A 22,905-nucleotide genomic window follows, 5' to 3' on the forward strand; every position below is an offset into this window, starting at 1 on the left:
CTGTGGACTGATGTCAGGCCGGTGCCGGCGGAGTTGCCAGTGGCGGGTGCGTCTGTCGGCCGGGCCTGGCCTGGCCTGGGACCCGGCGCCACTGCGGGCGTTGCTGCGCGTATCTGCAGAGCGAGGCCGAGACTCTCCAGCTGGGCGGGCCTGGGTGTCAGAGGGTGGCTGCTGACAGCCCTGGGCGCCCGGCCCGAGCCAGCACCCTTCCCGTCACGCCACCAGGCTGCCCGCCGCCAGAGGGGACCTGGGCCCAGAGCAGCCGCGGCCTGGGGCCTGCAGTGCCGGGGGCGCGCCGGGCCATCTGTGTCTTGGGCCTGGCAGGGAGACTCTGGGAGTGTGGCTGCCTCCCTCAGGGCCCTGAGACGGGACCTGGACCCTCACGGATGAGGCGGGACCGTAACTATCCGGGTGCCAGGAGCAGAAGGAGCCACTCTGCTGCTGTGGGGGTCGGGTCGGGCGTGAGGACTACAGCCCGGCTTCTGTGCGTCTGTCTCCCCTCTCCCGCCTGGACCGGCTCCTTCTGGCTCTCCACACACATGCGGCTGAAAATGCCTCCCTAGCCACAAGGTCAGATGACCACAGGGACCGGCCAGTGTCCCAGGTCCCGATTCCATGTCCCGGGGAGAAGCTGGCCCAGTCGGGCACACGTCCGTGCCGACCGGCCGGCTGTACACACAGGGGCAGCGGACGTGGGCAGAGGCGGCTTCCCGCTCCTTGGCTCAGGGCAGGACACAGAGCAGAAGGCTGGGGCTGGCTACACCCCAGAACCGGCAGGGAGTGTGCTCCCCTAAAAGTGCCGCAGGACTCGGGACGCTCACACTGGGGCAGGGGGCTCGGTGGCACTCGGGGAAGGTAGCGGCGGTCCGGCCCTGACCCGACCCCGCACCTTGCTGGCGCTGGGCCTGGGCAGCTGCATCTCCTCGCCAGGCCGTGGCGTTTGCGTCTTCAAAGTGGCCACACGTCCTGGGGCTGCTGTGGGGCCTCAGAGAGGAGGACCCGCCTGGCAGGTGCTGGACGGGATGACGGCGTCGGCAATGGCCTCTGTGCCCACGTGGGGTGCGTGGCCCTGATGTCGTGGCTTTCAGCTGTGAGGGGGCCGTTGGGCGGGATGACGCACACAGACCAGCCTTGCCCTGGAGGTGCTGGGGCTTGGCTCTGTCACCTGGGGGTGGCCCTGCCCTCCCCAGGCCGCCCGCGTTCCTGGAGCTGCAGCAGTGTCCCGGGGGCCCCCGGGACGGAAGAGCCCCGCGCTCCAGCAGCCACCTGCTGTGCTGTGCCTGTCCCCGGAGAAGAGCGTGGAACGTCTCTGGACCCCTCCACAGCTGTCCCGCACACTCGGGTCCCTGGGGCCTGCCCAGGGTCAGCTTGCGCCCTGCACCCTGCTCCCTCAGCAGGGCCCGGCGGGCCAGCTGGCCACGGCCACCCGGGAGGCCGAGGTGCCCAGGAAAGCGGGGTCCTGGGGCTCCTTCTCCGTCTGTGTCTGTCTCTGCCCTGGGCCTGTGTGGATCTGCCGCGCCATCGGCTTCGTGGGGTCCAGTCCCTGCCTGGGCAGCCCCCGTGTCAGCCCAGGTCCACGGCCCCCAACTGTCCTCGCTGCCTGGCCGGGGCCCTCCGGGCCTGCGACCCTCCCAGCTCCGGCTGTAGAGTCTGCAGGGACACCACGATGCCTGCGACCTCCCCCACGTGCCTCCCCACACCCCCGGTCCCCACCCGCCCACCTCCCAGACCTTGAGTTTCCAAACAAAAACCCCATCTGTCAGTTATTCTCACACATTCCAGGAAGGGGATAAATTGGCCCAAATTCCGGCAAGTCCTTGGCAGCGTTTAGCAAAAACTTCAGAAATGTGCGTCCCACAGAGCTCCGGTACCAGCGCAAAGTGGGGGACACGTGAGTGCCGCCCAGGGGCCGGTGGGTGCGCTGGGGCTGCCCCACACGCGGGGCACGGGCGGCCGTGGAGGGGCCTGCGCGTCCCACGCCGAGGACAGCCGTGACATCTCAGGGCCGGCTGCGGCAGGAAGGGAAGGAAGTGCACACAGACGCCACCTTCTCTTCAGCAGGGAAGGGAAACACGTCTCTGCTTGTACTTTTGGCAAGAGGCAAGGAAAGGGTGAACCCCGGCACGAAGGCGAACTGTGACCTCCGGGGCGGAGCGGAGCGGGGCGGGGGCAAAGCAAGACCCCTCTGAATGCACCTGCGTGGATGCTTCAACTCTGGAACCAAATATTTTCCACAATTCAAAAGCAAAAGTAAATAAATCTTTAAAATTAAAAGCAAGCTGAAAAATAAATAAACCTCTGAGTATCAAGTTGGTGGAAAAACCACACTAAGAATTATTTCAAATGAGTTTGAAAGTCTTTTTACTGCCTATCCCTACAGGGATAAGAACAAAAAGGGCAAAGGAAAACCAAATTCCTCCCAGTAGACTCCTTGATAAAGATATTGGTAAAGTCATTTCAAAATTATCATATGTCATTGGAAAGAGTAAATGGTTCCTATTATTAGGAACAAGATTTTCACTGTAAAAGTCACATAGACATCAAATTTTAACAAGTAAAAACCCAGTAATCTCTAATTTTAAGCAGAAATATTAGCATGAACTCGTGTTTCATTTTTCCCTTTCTAAAAAATGAAAAAGGCTTCCCCCGTCGCTGAGATCGCCCAGAGCCACGGGAGCAGGAGCGACAGCACCTTCGCGCCCACGCCCTGTTCTCCACGAGCCGCTTGTCCCCAGGCAGAGCCCGCCGAGGCGTGGTGGGTGTCACCGAGTGACACGGGGGCCGCATGGCAGGCGCCGCGCCCACCGCCCCCGGGGGGAGAGTGAATAGCGACTGCAGCGGTTTGAGACACATCAAAGGTATTTGTACAAAATCAGTGAGGTCACAGAGATGCTGCAAAACAACCGCAAACCTCGCAGCCTCCCTGCAGACCGAGAGCAGTCGGCGCTGGGCGTCCGCGCCTTCCCTCTGCAGACCACATTTTAGGGTAACCATGTAGGGAATAAGGGAAAGTGCTTTCGGGTTTGTTGTTGTTTTTTTTTAAAGAAGAACTGGAGCCCATAAATGTGGAAGAAATGACAGCGTTTGGAAAGTCGCAGTTTGTGGCCCCCCAGGACGGCATGCTCTAGGCAGTGCTCGAGGATCACGGCAGCGGTTCCACGGGAGGCCGGTGGGGACGCGGCTGGGAGTGGCTGAGCCCACTGGGCAACCTCGGCGTCACGACAAGAGGGACATCAGGCCCCTGGGAGTGACGTGAGACAGTGAGAAAGGAACACGTCAGATGTCACACAGGGAAACCCAGCCGACCCCGTCAGATGAACAAGCGGCTTCTGCGGTGGACAACGTGAAGTGGCTGGGGCCGGGCAGAGGAGGGTGAGCTGGCGCCGAACGGTTCTCGAGCAAAAGGGGCCGGACGCACCAGACCCTGATTTGGACGCACCGAGCATTAAAAGGCATTTTGGGTGTGACAGGAGAGCGCTGAACGCAGACCGGGCATTGTTTCCAGTCCTCATCGGTGAGACATGGCACCGCAGCATTTGTGGGTGAACTGGTTGGCCCTGACATGTCACCCCTGCACCCAGGCCCTGTGAGAAAGGGTGAGGCCAGGGAATCGAAGTGACCGGAAGGGACCAGCTCCCCCTGACCGTGAGTGGCGACCGTGCACGTTCCGGAATTCCGTGAGCCGGCCGAAGCAGGTGGTGGCGTGGACGCCCGCAGCAGGAAGCAGCTACTCCTGCAGGTCGGGGTGCGTCTCCTCCGCACACGGCGGGACGGCGGCCGAGGGCAGCGTTTTCCGGCCCCGCCGTGTTGCGTGTGCTGGGCAGGGTTCACACAGCGCGTGGCCTCAAGCCTCGAACCCCCTGCTAAGAATTTACCCTGAAAAAGTCACTGAAGTATGTTCTGTACTTCAAGCGGCTCGCAGTGCTTAGCTGCAAAGCTGCCAATTAAAACATCGCTGGAAGTATTTGTTAACGTGAGCCACCCTGATACGAGAGGGCGTTGGTTTTCCGTTCTGCGGGAGGAGGAAGTCTAGAGCTCCGCTGCACAGCAGTGTGCGTAGACGTTGCGCTACTGAAAACTGTGCCCTTCAAAACGGTGCAGATGGGAAACGTTATGTGTATTTTACCACAATTAAAAATTACAAAGCAATGGTATCGCTTGCATTAGACAGTGGAATATGGGTAGAAACCACGTTCAGAGGAAGGTTGAATGATATGGAACAATAAGGGTCATCTCGTTCGGTGCAAATGCAGGGAAGCGGGTTGCAAAACCGCATGTGCAGCTCGACTGCGTTTGGGTGAATGTTACAGCCTGTGAGTCTGCAGAGCCGCGTCCCGCCCGTGCGCCGCGGAGCGCTGACAGACGCACCCGTGAGGGTCGGGAACCCACGCCCTCAGCAACCACCTCTGTGGATGTGGAAACTGAGGCAGGAGGGGGGAGCAGCTGGCGGGGCAGAGCAGGGCCTGGATCTCCTCCCACGCCAGGCCAGGCCGAGCTCCTGCCACCCGCGTGTGTCCCGGGGTGTCTCCTGTTCCCTCAGCCTTGTCCTTTCAGTTTCCTAAAGTGGCGCGGGGGCCTCGTGCTGAGGTGGTGACGCTGTGAGGCCGTGGCATGTGTTGCAGGCCGTTGATGGAGAAGGGGGCGGATGACAGCCGGGACGGTGGTGATCACCGGGGGCATCTTGGCGACGGTGATCCTGCTCTGCATCGTCGCCGTGCTATGCTACTGCCGGCTCCAGGTACGCCCCGCGGCCCCAAGCGGGAGCCCCCCAGGCCCTGAGGTTCGGGGTCCAGGAAGTGGGAGGGGGCAGAGAGGTGCAGACAGCCTGCCCTCGCCCGAGAGGAGAAGGGAGTGGCCAAGGGCACAGGCGGCCCCCACCCACGTCTTCCCGGGAGGGCAGGGGAGCCCTCCGTGCAGGGCCGGGCACACTGCCCCTGCCCGCAAACCCGACTGTGCGGCTTCAGCTACCTGCCCTTCTCTGCCTCAGTCTCCCCACCTGCACAATGGAGTGGGGAGTGAGCGTGATGGCGAGTGCTGGGCGCTGCCTGGCGGGCAAACCCCGCGCAGTGCACACGAGCAGGTGTCTGGGCTGGGCTGCTCTCCTGCGGGCGCGGCGTGGGCTGTGGCGGGCGGTGTGGTCACCATGCCTCCCCCGCCCGCAGTACTACTGCTGCAAGAAGGACGGGTCCGAGGAGGACGAGGAGGAGCCGGACTTCGAGGTGCACTCGCACCTGCCGCCGCTGCACTCCAACCGCAACCTGGTGCTGACCAACGGCCCCGCGCTCTACCCGGCTGCCTCCACCTCCTTCAGCCAGCGGTCCCCGCAGGCCCGCGCCCTCTGCCGCAGCTGCTCCCACCGCGAGCCACCCGCCTTCTTCCTGCAGGAGCCGGAGGACGAGGACGAGGACGTGCTCAACGGCGGCGAGCGCGTGGTCTACAAGAGCCTCAGCCAGGAGGACGTGGGGCTGCCCCCCGCGGCCTTCGGAGGCCTGCAGGCGCTGAACCCCAACCGCCTCTCGGCCATGCGGGAGGCCTTCTCGCGGAGCCGCAGCGTCAGCACTGACGTGTGACTGGCCCCCGCCACGCCCAGGCACCCTGAGACCATGGCGGGCTTCCGTGGCACACCAGCCTGGCCCTGGGCCGGCACCCGCACCCCTGCCCTCCGCCCGGCCCAGGCTTGGGAGCCCCCGGGCTCACTCCGGGGCTGAGGCTCACTGGGCATGGGCCTGTCCTGGAGGGGTAGGGCCAGCTGGGGCCAGGGGCTGGAAGGGACGCAGGGCCAGGTGACACGGCAGGGGGCTGGGCATGGGCTGAGGTGCTCAGGCACCGAGGCCACTGTGTGGGTGCAGTGGGAGTGTGGCCCCATCTCAGCCCCACCACCTGGCCATCGCTGGGTGGCCTTGGTGTGACACCCCTGCCCTGGGACTCAGCCTCCTACTTGCTCCAGGCTGGGGCGGCCTCAGTGACACTAGGGGCCACCGCAGCCCCGGCCTCCCTGGGACCCTGCACCGAGGATTTGTGCACCCCCAGTGCCAAACACGTGAGCCCCCTCCATCCCCTCCTCTTCCTCTGTTGCACTTCCTTTCTCCCTCGCTCTCTCTTAATCCACCCCCTGCCCGCACACGCGCACACACACACGCGTGCACACACACACTCATGCACATGCCCCCAGTTTCCAGGGCTGACACGCTGGTTGTGCTGAGCCCCCTGAAGATGCACGGGTCCCCCCAGGAGGGAGCGTTCCGGGGCAGCAGGGTCTTTGGAATGCTCGGCCTGACTGGCTTTTTGGTGAAAGGAGGCACAGGGACAGGGAAGAGGCTGAAAGGCCATCGCCCGGTCCTCAGCCCCAACGGTGGCCGACAGGTAGGACCCCCAGGAGACAGCCTGAGGCTGGGTGGGGTGGGCAGAGCCAAGGCTCAGGGTTAAGGACCCCCACAACTGCCCCCGGGCCTCAGTCTCCCCACCCTGTGGGGTGAGGGGCTGGTCTCGGAGAGCCCTGCGAGCCCTTGTTCTCATCCGGAACGAGGTCACCCTCGCCACCTGCTCCCCCTCCTCGGCAGGATCTGGGAGCCAGGATGGCCCCGCCCGGGCCCACCTGGTGGGCCCCCGGCAGCCAACGTGAAGACCCCATCCAGCCGGCCGCTCTCCACCAGCTCCAGCTGGGCCACGGGCTCCCGGGGAAGTCCAACCCATCCCCAGCTCCCTCCGCCTAAAGAAACGGGCCCAGCGCGTGGCACTGAGAGACACGCCCAGACCCAGGCATGGGCAGCGCGGCTCCCCCGCCCCGAGGGAGGTACCTTTTCCCCCCTGGCACTCGGGCCATGGAACCCCTCCCCCTCTGGGGCTCCGTGTCCTGGGCCCTGCCCCCGAGCCCCAGGGTGGGCGGCCCTTCCTGAGAGACACGCTTTGGGGCCGCGGCCTCCGTGAGCCGGACGCTTCGTGCTCTCACCCCAAAGCGCAGAGGTGCAGGTGAAGACTTGCTATTTTTGGCATTCTCAATTTTTCCTCCTCTTCCTTTTTCTCCTCCGGCCTGGTCGGGACGTGCGCGTGGATTCATCCCAAGGCCCCTGAGCCCCTCCTGCTGTCCGGTCCCCTCCCAGTGGAGTTTGCTTCTGATGCATCAGCCCGGGGTGGGGCGGGGGGCCCAGAGGCGGCACTTCCTGCGGCTGTTCCGTCTCCATTTCCTGCGTCCTCTCTGCTCTCTGTCCTCTCTGTGTAGACACACAGGCCCCTTTGAAATGACATAAGCTCCATCCATCCCAGCCCACCCCACTCCACCGTGGGGACCTGCCAGGGAGCTGCCGGCTCCCTGAGGAAAACGAAAGCCAATAAAGCTCGTCTCCCACTGACCTGCTGAGTCTTCAGTGTGCGGGTGCGGGCCGTCCAGACCCCGCTGGAGCTTCCCGGGAGGCACCTCGTCCCACCTGGTGCTGGGCAGCGTCTGGCTTCCCTCTCGGGCCGGGCGGCAGGGCCAGCGCTGTCGGCCGAGGGCCCACCATGGCACGCCACGCTGGGCTTCCTGGTCCCCAGGTGGCTGTGTTGATCATCCAAGATTAGGATCCCCCCAGCGTGGACTCCTGGAGAGCAGGTTGGGGGTGACCAGCTGGGTCACCTGGGACACGTGACTGACCTCCTCTGGGCCTCAGTTTTAACGTCCACACGCTGGAGATGACACTGGCTTCACGGGGCTCTTAGGACGATGAAACCAGGCAGTGCCAACGCAGTGCTTGGCACGGAGCCCAGCATCCAGCAAGTGCACAATAAGTGTTGGCAGAAAGGAGGGTGGGGAGGGAGAGCTACGGTAAGGAAGAGAATGTGGAGGCTGGGGGGGGGAGAAAGGAGGGCAGGGGTGATGATGGGCAGGGATGAGGTGCCCCAGACGCCCCAGAGCCCTGGGCCACGGGCGCTTAGCCCTGCCCGGGCCACGCTGCGGACCTGCGGCAGGCCCATCCCTCTGGCCTCCAACGCCTGGACTTTGGGGACCGAAAAGAACCTTCAAGGGCAGTCACCCAGTTGCAGCCCCCTGGGGGCACACACAGACAAGAACTACTGGAGTGGGCTGCTGCCTCAGTTTCCCCAAAGCCCCAAGTTGTTTGGAAGCTGTCCTTCTAAAACACTGTGTGATAGATCCCGCCCTGGGTCCCAGTCTGGGATGGGCTGGCCCCCAATCACAGCAAGCGGCCTGGTGGCCCTCACCTCCCTGCTGCCGGAGCCCCAAGGAGCCGCTTCCGTGCCGTGCTGGGCCCAGAGACGGACGTGCTGTCCCGGGGCAGGTGGCCGGGTCCCCCGTCCACTGCTCCTCCACGAGGCTCTGTGCCAGCTGTTTCCTTCTGTTCACGTTCTTCCCACCCTCTGGTCTGGGAAAAGCCACTGCTGCTGCGGGATCGGCTGGAACAGCAGCTCCGAGCATCCTGGCCCTGCGCCCGCAAGGCCGGGTCTAGAGCCCCCAGAGGCCCAGGACACAGTGGTGGCTGCTGCCTCTGGGCCCCGGGGCCACCTGTCACCTCCTGTTCTTCCCGCACACCCCCAGGGGGAGCTCCTGGGTCAGGCTTGGGGCAGCAGTTCCTGCCACGTCCCTCTAGGTCACCCCTGTGTCCCCGGCACCAGTGATGACGGACTTGCGGTTTCAGCTCCTTCCAGACTCCGGGCCCCGCATCCTGATGCTCCCAAACGCTGCTCCCGCAGGCCCCGCTCTCGTTGCCTTTTGTCCTTTCTGCTCCTGGTGCCGTCTCAGTGAGGTTGCAGCAGTCCCCGCCCGCCTGCCTGCCCTGCACCGGGGCCTCGGCGAGCTGGAGAGACCCGCATGGCCACACTCGGGCTCCCAGATCCCCCGGGCCGCCCACCCCTCGGGCCGGAAGCCACTGAGAGCCCAGGATGCCGCCATAAATACGACCACTTTATTAACATACACAGACCAGCACCTACGGCGCCGGGGCGGAGCCCGCTGTCCATGACCACGCACCGTGGGGAAGAGCCGCCCGCGGGGCGTGGCGTGTGGCGGCCCCGCCGCGCACACAGGCTCCGCACAGGGGATGCTGAGCGGAGGCTAAGTTGTGAGAGAATCCTCTGGAAGGAGTGCGCCTGGCCTCCTCAGCTGCCCGAGCCCCCTCCTCGCCCCCAGCGCCCTCCCCGGTGGGGTCACCTGCAGGCTCCTTGAGAAGGCCCTGCCCCCCCCCCCAGAGCAAACAGCCACCCCCCACACCTCTGGGCTCCAGGCCTGGGCCCCTCGGCTGGGACTGCGGGCTGGGGGTGGGGACCACAGCCCAGGAGCCACACGGGAAGATGTGCGAGTTCCCACAGCCGGGGCGACTGTCCGGGGAGGGGCTGATGAGCGCAGGGGCCCCCGCACAGGCCCGTGAGCTGCAGGTGTCCCTGTTCGACAGCTGGGGCTCAGTGTCACACTCGCAGCCCAGGCACCCCGCGGGAGGGTGCCTGTGGAGGGCCCCCCGAATCTGCAGCAGCCCCGGGCTGGGGTGCTCTGTCTCAGTCTCCAAGGGGCTGCAGCTGCCAGCCTAGGAGGGGGGGGGCCTGCAGGAGTGGCAGCACGCCTTGCTGTAGTACCAGTGGCCGCACAGGTTCACCTTGATGGCCAGGGCGCAGTTGGTGCCCGGCTGGTCCTGGCAGCTGTCGTCTGGGGAAGGACCGTGGCGGGGGGACAGGCATGTCAGGAGGAAGCCATGGGGCAAGCACCCCTGGGACCCTCCGCCTCTGCCCTCCACTGCCAGAGGACAGCCCCGTGGACAGGTGGCCCCATGAGCCTGTGCCCAGGTGCAGGGCGCCGGGCCTCCCACCGGACGGGGTCCCGGTTCCAGCTCCCTTCTGCTCCCCGGGATGTCCCAGATCCTGCCAAGTGGTCCGATCTGTGCGCCAACGAGGTGACCCCCAGGGGCCAGGATGGGGAGGAGCTGCCAGTCTCACCCAGGGGTCCAAACGTCCCCCAGAAGTGCACAGGCGCCTCCCCCGCCGGCCACGCAACACGCCCAAAGCAGGATTCATTGCCTGCCCTGCCCTGCCCCCACCTCGGCCTGGCACCTTCCTCCATCTCCCGAGTGCCCAGGCCAGAGACCTGCTGCAGCCCTCCCTGCCTGCCCCTGTGTGCCAGCGCCTGGCCGTCCCACCTGCGTCCTGCTGGATCCCGGCCCTCCTCACCTGGGGGCTCCGTGGGGCAGGGCTGCAGGTCACAGGCCTGTCTGCTGACGGGCTTCACCAGCGGGTCGCAGCCTCGGACAATGTCTGTCCCCTGGTAGCACTTCACGTCACGCATCCTCACGCCCACCCCGCAGGTCTTGGTGCACTGGTGGGGAGATAGGTGGCATGAGCCAGGCCCTCGGCTGGGCGGGGCAGGGGTTTGGGCCAGGAGACCCCAGCACCCTGCCTGGCGTCAACCTTCCCCGCCCTGCCGGCTCCCAGGCTGACGAGGGACCTGCGGAAGCTCATCTGAACCTACAGCCCACAGCCCAGTGCCGCGTGCAGGCGGCCAGAGACTGACTCTCGTCCCGCCCAGCCTGCCTCGGTCTCCCCAGTGCACGGCGAGGGTGTGCCCTCCCCCCTCAGCTCCTGCTTCCCGGGTCTGTGACGCAGAGCGCTCGTCGTGGGCCAAGCGCATCTTCCAAGGCCACCACCCCAGCGCGGCTCCCTCGTCCAGACGTTCCCCTCAGAAAACCCGGCTGAGCTCCCAGGACACCCATCACCCTGCCGTCCTGCCAAGATCCTAGGCGGTGACTCCCTCACTCTCTCCCAACGCAGTGACCCCACGTCACCCAGGCACGTCTGGCACCCAAGCCCTCGGTCGCCGGGGGCGGGTGGGGTGGCAGGTCCCAGCCCAGCCCTGCTCCAGTTCTGTTTGCAAAGGCGGAGGGAGACCCCGCTACGACGGGGCAGAAAGGCTGCCCGCCCCGAGTTGGCGCAGCCCGGAGCCCCGAGGAACCTCTGGACGTGCCCCTGGCAATCACACATGCCCGGCCGGCCCCGGTGTCAGCTCCTCCGTCCCCAGGGAGTGGACAGGGTGGGGTAGCGAGAAGCACAAACAATTGCCAACCACTCTGTGCCCCAGCACCATGGGGGGCAGCCAAGGGGAAGGGGGGCTGCCGACTGGGGCGAAAGGGACAGAGGCCCCCGTGCCCTCCACGAATCTGTGCCAGCCGCCTCCACAGGGCAGTGGGGCCGCCTCTGGGACAGCCCTCGGCCTTCCTTTTGGGGTCCCCCCTTCACGGCTCTCCCTCCTGCCCCAGCCCAGCATGTAGTGAGACACGTGCACCCCCCAGGGCCCCCGACCTGAAGCCGACGCTCTTCCCAAGCACAGCTCTCAGCAGGGCTCCCGGGGCCCCCACCCTCGCCTCCCAGCTGGGCTCGGCCATTCCAGGAGGGAACCTTGACTCCCGCTCGCCTCGGTCTCTGCCGCTGGCTCGGGCTGGTGCCTGCTCCTCCTGCAGGCCCTGCTCTGCCCAGGAAGCCCCAGCACCCCAGCCTGCCCCTCCTCACCTGGGGTTCCTTTTGTGGGCCACAGGGGTGGATGTCACCTCGCACAAGCACGTGTGGTGAGGGCAGGGCAGTGGCCCCTGGAGGGCAGGGTGGGGCCCAGACGCCAGGCCTGGGTGGGGGCGGGAGGTCCTGGACCCCCACACCCCGAGTAGGGGCAGCACTTTGGGGCCCCAGACTCGCCCCATTCGCAGACTCTTGGGGTCTTCCCCTTGAGCTCCCAGGTTTAGGATCTGGCATCCACCCACCACAGCGGCCCAGGGTGCCAGGGTCTGGGACACATTGTGGAGTGTCTCAGTGCACGAATGGGCTCCAAGTCCCCGCGCCTATTTTGTCCCTGGGTATGAGGAAACAGGCCAGAGGCGGCGGAGGCCCAGGTCACATGGCCTGGCCACGCGGCCCCGGCCCCTGCTCTCCAGGAGTGCTCACAGAGCCGGGCACCTCCCCAGGCGGCCCCTGGAGCACACGGCCCTGCCAGGCGGGGACGGCTGGGCACGGACGGCACTGCCGCCGAGGCGGCTGTGCGGCGTGTCTGGCGTGCGCTGTTGGCACTGCCGTCCAGACACGCCTGCCGCCGCGGTGCCGGACAGGCTCGGGGCTCACACGCCCCAGGGCCGCGCAAGGAGGGGCTGGAGAGGTGGACCCGCTGCTGGGCTCTGCCCGCCAGGCCGCCCCGTGAAGCCAGGGCCCTCGCCCACCTCGGGCTCCCTGCCTGGACCCTGGGCAGGCTGGTCGGGGCCTCCCTTCCTGCCACAGATGACTCGCTCCTCCTGGGCTTGGCCCTGGGGCAACTGACAGACCTGGGTCCCCCAGGAACCGTGGAACCCTGAGTGGTCGGATATCTCCGAACTCCAGTTTCCTCCTCTGAGAACTGGGCAGGGGGCCCCTCCTCACGGCGCTCTGGGGAGAGAGGAGACTCCGGAGGCAAAATCTGAGCCTGGGCTGCCCACTCGGGCCTGGGGACCCTGCAGGTGGGGGCCCTGCTCCCTCTGCAGAGAGAGGGGAGACCTCAGCCCGCCCTGCCCGACATCCTGAAGGCAGCGGGGTCTGGGGGCTGAGGCCCCCACAGAATCACAAGGGGCCAGGCCTGTGCCCTCCCCTTGGGCCCTGCCTTGGCTGTGGCTCCCTGGGGCCAGGCCTGTGTCTGACTCAGCCTGGACGACCCCGGTGACCTCTGGGGTCCGCCTGCCCCATGGCGCGACAGCCACACGTGCAGCCAAACGCACAACTCGGAGGCCGCAATTCAAGGCCGGAGCAACTGGGCCGAAACAGACCCAGGGCGGGCGCCGCAGGGAACCCAGGGTGAGATCAGGACGGTTTCCAGAGCGAGTGGCCCTCGCGCCAGCTGACTGGCAGAGGTCAGGGGGCTTCCCGGACAGACGGCCGCAACAGAGGCTGGGGGCACTTCCGGGCATCTGGGGCCGGAGGGGAGGCGCCGTGGCGGGGTGGGCACTCAGGCCAGGCGGGAGCTCACCTCGGACCACGGGCTGGTGTACCACTTAAAGCAGGGCCTCTCGAAGCACGTGCTCTCCTCAGGGGGCTTCTTGGCGAGCCCACACTCGGGGCCGCTGCGCGTCTGCGGCTTCCCGTTGGCCAGCTCCATGCACAGCACCAGCCGTTTCTTCACGCCGCGCCCGCAGGTGGTGTTGCACTGCGGCGGGGCAGGGGGACAGGGGACGGGTCGGCGGCCGGAGCCCGGACGACCAAGACGCACAGCCCACGGCCCACAGCGACTCTGCTGCTAACAGTGTGGTCGACAGCGATCAGGTGCAAATGCCCGGATCAACGGCAACAGGCTGAGAACTGTTTGATAACCATTTGGCCCCAGATGGATTTGATCAAAAGCAATTTAACACAAAACCATCTGTTTTGGAACCAATTTGTTAACAATTTGGCCGATGATGATTTGGCCAAAATCAACTTAGCAGAAAACAATTTGGCCCAAGACTATCTGGTTAACAGTGATCTGCCTGGAACAATCGGTTGAAAGCAATCTGTCTGAGAGCAAGTCGTCTGAAATGACAAGTTGGTGACAATGACGGTTGGGCAGGGAGGACAAATTGGTCCTGACGAAAGGCTGCTAGGGCCAAAAGCACACACAGCTAAACAACCCCCTCCCCAGTTTTCCAAATATCAGGAAGTCGAGGGCCCGGACCAGGCCAACTCTGATCTGGGAAACTGTAAGGTGTCTGCACCTGTGTGGCCTTTTGTGGTTTAAATTAACTCCTAGCGACTCTGCCTTCCTCGTTAGCAATCAATTCCTCATCTTCCCCGTCTGCCTCCCCGGCCACCTGGCTTGGGACGGAGGGGGGCCCACGTGCTCCAGCGCACTCACCCGCTCCCAGTCCTGGGCCAGCCAGTGGGCGGGGCAGCTCCTGTCCCCGCAGGGGTGGATGGCCAGAGGCTTGGTCTCCAGCTGGCACTGGGACTCAGGCACCACCCGTCCGCCGCTGGTCTTGCAGTACACGTGCCTGATGGTGCGGCCCTGCCCGCAGCTGCCGCTGCACTGCAGGGGGCACGGGGCAGCGGTGAGGGGCGGCGGCCACTCCACGCGGCCCAGACGGCAGCCCCGGGGGAGGACTGGCTCCCCAGGCGGTGTGGGGAAGCGGTTGCCACAGTAACCATTTTTTAAATAGCATTTTCTGTTCTAATTACAGAAATAATACGTGCTCAATAAAAACACACAGAGAGAAGCACACCTAAAAGTGTCATCTGTGCACGCACCACCCAGAGGTGACCCTAGAAACACCAGAGCACCTGTCCCTCCCAGATGAGAGGCAGAGACAGGAGAGCCAAGAGAGACATGCAGAGACAGAGGCAGAGACAGGGAGAGACGGGGAGAGACGCAGAGGCAGACAGAAAGGTTATAAAAGGGGAATGTGCTGGTGGCCACTTGCTTTTAGATAAAGGTTTTGGTTCTTACAATAGCGGGGGAGAAAGGCCAGCAGGCATTCTTCCTTCACGCCTTTGCTCCAGAGAAATAGGGAAACCGAGGCACATCAAGGCAAAGCTCTGGGGTCCCCTCTCACTAGCCTCATGCCCCGGCCCCGCCCTCACCGGCCCCCAGTCGGACACGGTCCACTGGCGGTCGCAGGGGGGGCCCGTGCAGTTCTTCTCCCCCACAGGCCGGGTGTTGGGGTCGCACAGGTTCTCGTCCTCTGAGCAACGGATGTCCCTGGTCACCACGCTGCGCTCCCCACACTTGGCCGTGCACTGCGAGGAGTGGGGAGGGGGCAGGCGTGACGCGGACGCCCCGAGCTGGAGCCGCCGGCGCCCGCCCCGGCCACGCCTGCGCAGCTCACCTCCGACCACTCGGACATCTCCCACTGGGGCCCGCAGGCCGGGTTCCGGCAGGTCTTGCGCTCCTCGGGCCGCACGGCCTCAGCCGCCTCGCACAGGTCGCTGTACACGGAGCTGTCGAAGCCGGGCGACAGCATCTTCCAGCAGCGCACGATGCGGAACTGGTAGCCCTCGCCGCAGGTGCGCGAGCACTCGCTCCAGCTGCTGGTCTCCCACCTGCCTCGGGCGGGCACGGCCTTCAGCGACCCCCACTTCGTGGCCAGGACCCCTACAGCCCCGCACCCCCAAAGAGGATGCGGCCCCCTCCTCCCCTGCCCCTGTGGTCCAAAACCACGACAGGCCAGGCAGCGGGAAGGCGGCAAGGCCCAGGGGCGTGGTCTCCAGGGGGCACCCAAGTGGGGTGGCGGGTGGGAGCCCGAGCCTGCACTAGACTTTTGTGACCTTCACGCCCTGCTGAGTGACAGAGGTGGCTACGGCCCCCACAGGGCTGAGCGACGGGGGAGTGAACAGAGAGGGGCCTTGCCAGCTGCCAGCACAGACCCCTCATCCGCACCTGAGCCGGCCGGGTTGTGAACAATACACCGAAGTCCTCCAGGAAGGGGGACTTGGAAGAAGAGGGCCAAGCCAGCGGGGCTCGGAGCGGAAGGACAGGCCCAGCCGGACCACACCCTGGCGGCCCCAGGCAGCGCTCTGGAGACGGCTGGGGCCTTCTGCCCTCCCCAGAAGGGAGCAAAGGTGCAGGGGGCTGGCGCAGGCCGGAAGGACAGAACGGGTGTGGCCCTGCGGGAGCAGCAGTGCGCGGCCTCTGAGGAGGGACGGCTCCTGTCACTGGAGCCGGCTCCTCTGGGGACCCTGGTCGTCACTAGGGAGGCGTGCTCACGGCTCAGCCTGCACCTGCGAGGCCAGGTGGGAGGCCTGGGGGCCAGAGAGCCGGGGCCTCCACCCCATCCGAGGGACAGCAGTTGGCACGGAGCTTCAGGGGTAACCCCTTCAGCTTGTAAACACCCGAGACGCGCCAGGTAGGCTGGGGACAGAGACAGCACTGTAGTCCAGAGTGACACTGACAATGTTTCCTAAATCTCCGGTGGCAAGCATTTACTGAGCACCTACTGTGTGCGAGGCACAGTGACAGATTTGACACAAATCCAGGTTGCTGTGCCCCTGCTTGTAGGCCCCCACGGCCCTGCCCACAGCGCACCGCTGAGGGGCAGGACGCTGAGTCCAGCCGCTGCTCCGCTCAGGGCAAAGCAGAGCTGGCGCGGCCCCCCCACACCCGCCCGCGGCCCTCTCGGCAGGTACCTGGGCTGGCACTCCCGCCCCGCGCAGAACTCGTGGACGGGCTCGGGACGGGTCAGGGCATCGCAGTAGCTGTCGTCCACCTCGATGCCATCGTAGCGGACGCACATGGCGTATGTCGACATGACCCCTGGGTCAGGACAGGGAAGGGCCTGTGAGGCACGTGGTTCGCAGCCAGTACCTTGGAGGCCAGCACACCTGGGGACCCTGGGCAAGTCACCTGACCTCTCAGGGCCTGCCTGGCTTCCTGGTTTGAGGGTCACAACAGTCACCAACTCCTGGGGCAGTTGAGTAGGGACAGCTCTGTGACCTCAGCTGACTGCCTGCTGTGTCCCGGGGTCTCACTCTTCTCTTTGCAGCCCACCCAGCCCCCCAGCCCAGGCTGGGCACCCGGGTCCCTGTCACACCCCTGGGCCTTAAGCCCAGACTGGCCCTCGCAGAGGCAAGTGCAGCAGGTGCCACTCTCTGTCACCCAGCAGCCACTGTCTGCGGGCGGTGGGGGAGTGGGGGGTGAGCCATCAGCCCTTGCCAGCTTCCCAGACATCGTGTCCGGTGTGCAGGCCTCCTGTGGCACCTCTCCGTCCCTGACAAACGTCATCTCAGCCTTTCTCGAGTCATCACTGTGTCTGCCTGCGTGGGGTTGGGGTTCGCTGCTGCTGTGTGTCTGTGCGTGAGCGGGAGGGACACACAGACCGGCCTTCCTGGGTGACAGGCATCGCGGAACAGTGCTCCCGCGGTGCCAACGCCCCCAGGAGGAAATCAGTTTCCCCGTCATGGAGGGCCCAGCCACTCGAGCCCTCCCCAGTGGCGCATGTCTGCAGGCTGCGTGTCCTGCTCCCCAGCCCCAGCTCGGACGGAGCTGCTGGCCTGGGAAGCCGCTGCCGTGGGGCCTCCCCTTCCGGACAGGCCGGCCAGGGGCTCACAGCCACCGGGGCCACCTTTCTCCCCGCTCCTTGAGGGCCCATCCCCTGAGATGCACCAGGCTGTGGGGTGCGTCAAGCCCACACCGCCCACTGCCCGGCTGCCCCACCGGCCAGAGAATGCAGGGCTGTCCCAAGCCCTGGCCAGTCGGGGGTCCCGAGAGCATCGTCTACACACAAACATGAAGTCCCAGGCAGACGTGTGACCTCAGAGCCGACACTCGGGCTCTCCCCACGTCTTCTCCCTGCCATCGCCCCTGCATCCTGGGCCGGGGCTGACATCTAACCTTGCAGCACCCCCAGGGGAGGGAGCCGGGAGGCGGCAGGTGCAGCCCCTGCCCTGGAGCCTCAGCCAGCGTCTCCGTGTGCGGGTGGCCGGCCACACCACAGCCCGACAGACCTGGGCTCAAATCCCAGCCCGACAGCTGCCAACCGCAGGTGTGTGTCTGTCCAGGCTCCACCAGGGGATGGGTCGCTGCCCCCCAGCTCCTCCCCTGCTGGTCGGGTCCTAGGATTTGACTGATTCTTCGGTCACTCCCAGATCACAGGCTCCATTTCTCTCTTCCTACGCTTGCTGTAAACAAGTCCTCACCGCCTGGGCCTCTCACTTTTAACCCGGAGGACGTGTACCCCAGTGAGACGCAACATGGATGGCAGGAGATGAGCAGCCACTGGGGTGGGGGGTGGCCCCCCGGGGCCCGGGCCTGGCCGTGGCACCATGAGAACGAGGGTACCCTCACCGACACCCTAACTCCCGTCATGTCCTGCCCCCGGGTCAGGAAGCCACCAGACAAGTGCCCTGAGGACAGTCTGGGGCTCCCAGCCGGCGGGTGGGCGCCCAGCCCCCACCCACGCTACCTCGGCACCCGCAACAGTACCTGTGGTGCAGGTGGCACTGCAGGGCTCATGGGACGAGAGCTTCCACCGGTACATGTCCGCGGGACTCACGCCCTGCTTGCGTGCCTTGGGCCTGGGCCTGGGCAGGAGGCCGGAGAGAAGGTGGTGAGAACCCCGGTGCCCACTGGGGGCCTGCCCGAGCCCCTGCGAGTCCCGCCGTCCAAGGCAGAAGGGGCGACGCACCCGGGGGCACCTTTGGGGCTGAGCGGACGTTGGCGTGGTTTCCACTCCACAGCGGCACCGAGGGGCCGGAGCTCCCGGGCGTGGGGAGCGCGTTGAAGACTGCGGGGCCAGCACGGTGAGGCCCTGCTCCCACATGGCCTCTGCCGTCACCTTATCGCCCCGCTGGCGGCTCCTGCCCTCCAGGGAGGGGGCCTGGGCAGGCAGAGCTGCCGCCCAGACACTGACGGAGGGGGACACTCGCCATTCAGCCTCCAAGGATCAAAGCAAAGCCACCCGGCTGCAGACGGGGCGTGGCCAGGGCTCGCGTGGCGGCTCAGGTCTGCGAAGGCTACACGGCCCCCGGGCGGGGTGGGGGGGTGCAGGCTGGGTCCCGGCCAGCCACCAGCTATGATTCTTGGCCGGAACTCGGGCAGCCAAAGCCACTATTGTTAGGACTGTTTGCTGCTTTGAACCAGTAGGTGTGCCTGGGCCCAGCCGCGTTTGGGACTCAGCAGGGAAGCAGGGAAGCAGAGCAGCCCCATGGCCATGGCCGGGTATCTGCTCTGTCCCCAGAGCGGCCCAGCCAGCAGGGCCTCAGGCTTCTCCTTCCCTGCTAAACCGAACCCGCGAGGCCGTGCTGCCAGCTCCCCTGTGCTCTGGGAAGCCCGGCTGGCCAAGGACGACCTCGAGCTAACGTCCCTCACAGGTCCTTTCCTCGGGACACTCTGTCCCCTGGGGGGTCAGGCTCAGGGTGTGACGGGGCGTCCCGTCCTGAAAGCCTTCCTGGCTGACTCTGCGATGGAGACAGCGGCTTGCTCTGGGCTGGGGACGGCAGTCTGCGGGGGGAGCTCCCGGGTTTGCCTGTCCCTCCCAGAGCGTCCCAGCGCCGGCGAACTTCAGGGACGGACGTTGCCCTAAAGCACCCCTGCCACCCAGGGACTGACCCACCGACGGGGGCTTAAATAACGAGCTCGTTGATGTGGTTCCTAAACTCAGGGCGGGAGGAGAAAGCGGAGAGGGGACTGTCGTGCTGGGGGCTGGTCACACTGTCCGCAGCCAGGCAGGCCTCCCGCACCCGGAGCCTCAAACCAGGAGCCTGTTCAGCCCTTTGCCAGGCGTCAAGGGGAAGGGAAGGCCCCTCCCCTATGTAAAAACGAGAGGAAACTCTTTAAATGGGGGGTCCCGAGACCCTGTCACGTCAGCACAAAGGGCTGTGGGAACTCGCAGAGCTGCCCGGTGACATCCGCGCACCCGGCCCGGGTGAGCAGATCGTTTTGGGGAGGGGGAGCTGGAGACCGGCCCCTAATCTCGATTCAGAACACAGCAAACCTTGCTGATTAGGCCCCCACCCGGCTTTCAACAGCTTTAAATCCTCCCCAGCAACAAAAGGGACGAAAGCATCCCGGCCCTGCCCCTCCACCCGCCACAGAGAAGCCCATGTTTCTCTAATTACGCCCGGGCCAGCCGGCAGCGTGACTCATCCTCGGCTGGAGAGAGCCGCCCGGTTCAAAATAACCCTCTGGATGTTAAGCACCAAAGGTATTTCTGGAGGGGCTGCCTACTCGTCACTCTCCGCGGCGCTGGGCGCGTGTGCGGCGTGGCACGTGCAGCTCTTGAACGGAACCCTGCATACATTCGCACCGGAGCCCGGCGCCTCACGGGTCCCTTCTCGGAAGTGGCACCAAGAAGAAAACACCCAGGAAATCGCCGAACCACCAGCCCTTCCCTCGCCCGCGTGGGAGGGAGGAGACGGCCCCCCCAGCCTCGAGAGTCGTGACAGCTGTGGGGTCGCTGGGACGCTTCCAGGGGCCTGTCGAGGCACGGGGTCCCCTGCCCAGCCGACCCCAGCCGCCGGCCAGACGCAGGCTCAGGCAGTCCCCGCGGAGCAGCTCTGAGATGACCGTGTTTGTTTACAAACGAAACAGAAAGTGCCCGTTTCTGTCCCTCCCCCACTGGGGGACTCTGGGTGTCAGACACTCGTTCCTGATGTCTGAGTCTGGTGACAGGGGCCCCTCCCTTGATTATTGGAAGCTTTTCTGGGAAGATGAAAATAGCCCTTCCTTTCTGGGCCGCCTTCTCTCCGAGCAGACGCGACTTCCTGTGTTTGGACAGCTCGGCCGAGACGTGGCTATTTCGGCCTGGCAGTTCCCCTCTGCCCTTTATCTCTCCGGAACATCTTCGCGGCTGTAGCAGCGTCCTTTGATGGCAGCCGGCGGGGGGAGCCACTGCGCCTCCCCACGCCGGGCCTTTCCGAGCGCTGACAGCCTATTTTGTTGATGCTGCGGCCCAGACGGGCCCCGCAAACCCAATCTGTCCCCATGGCGCTGAGGCGGTGGGGCAGGCGGACTTTAACATGTGGCTTAAGGGTCGAAAGCCATGCCACCCCCCATCCTGGGCATCGTTGAGTATCTGAGCCAGCGCCGCCCCCCCACCAAGCCCCGCACTGAGAGATGAGGAAACTGAGGCCCAGAGGAGGGCAGGGACATGTCCCTCTCACACAGGGGGTCGCTGCCAGCATTCCCCATGCCCTGAGCACCCTGGTCACCCTGACAAGGCCCAGTAGCTGGCTCTGCCACCCAAGCCACGCGTCCTGGGAGACCCCCAGCAAGGCTCAATGTATTATTCACCGTTAATGTTACCAGCGTCTGCTCCCTGGGTCCCCACCGTGTGTCACACTCGGCATACACGGCCATGCCCCACGTGACCCGCGCTGACGGTGCAGAAGCCAGGCTCACAGCCTGAGTGACTCCCAGTCACACAGCCAAAGGCTGGCAGACTCTGCCCTCCCCGCCCCCGGCCTGGGAACCCCACTCAGGCTGAGATCCTGCACCCCCGGAGCAAAGCCCGTCCCTCCCTGCCAGCTACCGAGCCCCCCACACCAGCTAGAGGCCCCTCCCCGGAGGCTGTGGGGGTGCCGGGACGGGTGACCAGAGAGCCTGGTGCCACCCTTTCGGGAAGAGGGGCAGCCGGACGAGGCTCCAAGGCCCCACTCTGTCTGCCCCGAGCACATCGGAAGTGCCCTGGACGCGCCCCCAGCCCTGCAGCCCCGGCACCCCGTGGGAGCCAGAGGCCGCAGAAGCACTCAGAGAAAGGGGCGGGCACCCCCAGCTCCTGGATCGCCAGGGATGGGTGAGAGGTGGCCCCAAACCACATCACCTCCAGAGCAAACCTCAAACTTGCTAAGGAGGCCCACCTCGCACCCTCAGCCTGGCTGGGGTCAAGTCCTGCTTGGGTCTAAAGCCAAGCTTTGGGTGGGTGCTCAGAAAACAACAGAAAGCAACCGGCTCCCAGGCCCACCCCGCCCAGTGGGGACCGGGACAGGCTCAGTCTGAGCAGAGACAGCCTCCTGGCCCGTTTGAGCTGCGGGGGAGAAGAGCAGGGACTTGCAAGGTGGCCACCCTCGGCCCAGGGGGCTGATCACCAGGGACCGACCTCCAGTGGGACACAGCAGGTCTGGGACCCCCCTGCTCCCAGTGGGCGCCTGACCCAGGGAGGCTCGTAACCTCAGGCCCCTCCAGGCCTAGCTGTGACTGCCCAGGTGTCCCCGGCTGCGGCCTTGGCTCCGGGGGCCTGGCCCCAGGTGGACTCTCACACGGCCGTGTCAGCTGCAGCCAGTCTTGTTCTCAGTCCCTGACTGGGGTCTGGCCTCTCGGTGAGGAGCCCCTGGGTCCTTCTCCACCTTCTCTCCGCCCGCGGTGGAGGCTGGCGCCGGCCCACTGTGCACCTGAGGGTTGCCTGGGGCACCGCCTCCTGCCCGACAGCCAGGGGCCCCACATCCTCGGGCTCTGTGACCTTGAGTACATCGCGCACCCTCTCCGAGCCCCGCTGGGGTCGTGGTGACCATCACGTTTGCACACACGCAAACTGTGGAGCCCCGTCCCTGGCTCCCGCAGGGTGTTCGGCGCTGTTGGCCTCCTGCCCCCGGCAGCAGCTCCGCACGGGCCGAGACCCGTGGACCCAACTTCTGGGGCGGACGCGCCGCAGCCCAGCCTCTGGCCTCATGCTCAGATCCACGGGGTGGCCGGTGGGGCCCTGGGAAGGAGTGGCCCTCCCTCACTTAACTCTAGGTCCCCGCCCTCCCGGCCAGACCCTGCAGGGTGGCCTCGCTGCCCACTGGGCCTTGGCACCGCCCGCCCCACAGGGCCCTGGACGGGGCTGGGGACAAGCGCCTCCTACCTGGCCTTGTGAGTCCTGTTCCCAGCCGAGGTGGGGAGGCTGGTGCTGACGCTGGGGACGGGCCCCTCAGAGGAGGTGTTGGTGGCCCTGTCACTGCTCAGCTCCAGGTAGGACCCGTTGAACAGGTAGGCACCGGCTTCCTCGGGGTCCTCGTAGTCGGCGTGGAGGCTCTCGGCCAGGGAGCTCCGCGGGGCGCCCTGCGCAAAGATGCTGTTCACCGTCTCGTTGAGGGGGAGCTCCTTGGAGTCGGAGCCCGCGCCCAGGAGCTGGTCGGAGATGGCGTTGGCCGAGAGGAACTCCTGGGAGGCGAGACGGGTGTCAGCCTCTCGGTCATCCTGGTCCCCCGCGAGAGCAGTCCCAGTGGTGTTGCGGTCTGCAGAGGGAGACAGGCGGCTCAGCCCCAAGCCTCCCGCCCCCTGGGGGCCAGGGCTGCCCGGGGGAGGGGCTGGACAAGTGGGGTTGGAGACAAGCGGCTGGACTGGGAAGCCCCCAAAAGGCAGGTTTCTGCCCAATTAAAGGACACGGTTTGGCCCAGATCCTCAATCAAGGGCCTGAACAGTGCCGTGTGAGGGGACAGTCACCATCTGCAGTGGGCACCTTGGGGCGGGACCCTTTGTGTGTGCACACAGAGGCAGGACGGACCGACGGAGATTTGGAGCGTGGTGGGGGGAGGGTG

General features: G+C 65.7%; 2 protein-coding genes across 4 annotated transcripts in view; one reads left to right on the plus strand and one right to left on the minus strand.

Moving 5' to 3' along the window:
• The first annotated feature begins 3,826 nt into the window (after positions 1-3,826).
• FAM163B (family with sequence similarity 163 member B) lies at positions 3,827-6,094 on the plus strand. The gene is made up of 2 exons (XM_069477066.1): positions 3,827-4,738; positions 5,163-6,094. Exons 1-2 carry the CDS (start codon positions 4,646-4,648, stop codon positions 5,568-5,570), a joined length of 501 nt encoding a protein of 166 aa, XP_069333167.1. The 5' UTR covers positions 3,827-4,645; the 3' UTR covers positions 5,571-6,094.
• Positions 6,095-8,875: 2,781 nt separating this feature from the next.
• The window catches only part of ADAMTSL2 (ADAMTS like 2), a 68,882-nt gene continuing 54,852 nt past the window's right edge, over positions 8,876-22,905 (minus strand). For all 3 annotated transcript variants that reach the window (XM_069477060.1, XM_069477061.1, XM_069477062.1), the window contains 9 exons: positions 22,230-22,602; positions 17,873-17,970; positions 16,078-16,204; positions 14,781-14,994; positions 14,536-14,691; positions 13,814-13,984; positions 12,953-13,129; positions 10,150-10,294; positions 8,876-9,631 (listed from right to left, as the gene is read on the minus strand). In XM_069477060.1, coding sequence (XP_069333161.1) covers positions 9,513-9,631; positions 10,150-10,294; positions 12,953-13,129; positions 13,814-13,984; positions 14,536-14,691; positions 14,781-14,994; positions 16,078-16,204; positions 17,873-17,970; positions 22,230-22,602 — 1,580 coding nt within the window. In that variant the 3' untranslated portion in view covers positions 8,876-9,512. The remainder of the gene's footprint in view (positions 9,632-10,149; positions 10,295-12,952; positions 13,130-13,813; positions 13,985-14,535; positions 14,692-14,780; positions 14,995-16,077; positions 16,205-17,872; positions 17,971-22,229; positions 22,603-22,905) is intronic.

Source organism: Eulemur rufifrons, chromosome 7 (genome assembly GCF_041146395.1).
Source record: "Eulemur rufifrons isolate Redbay chromosome 7, OSU_ERuf_1, whole genome shotgun sequence".
Taxonomy (NCBI): domain Eukaryota; kingdom Metazoa; phylum Chordata; class Mammalia; order Primates; family Lemuridae; genus Eulemur; species Eulemur rufifrons.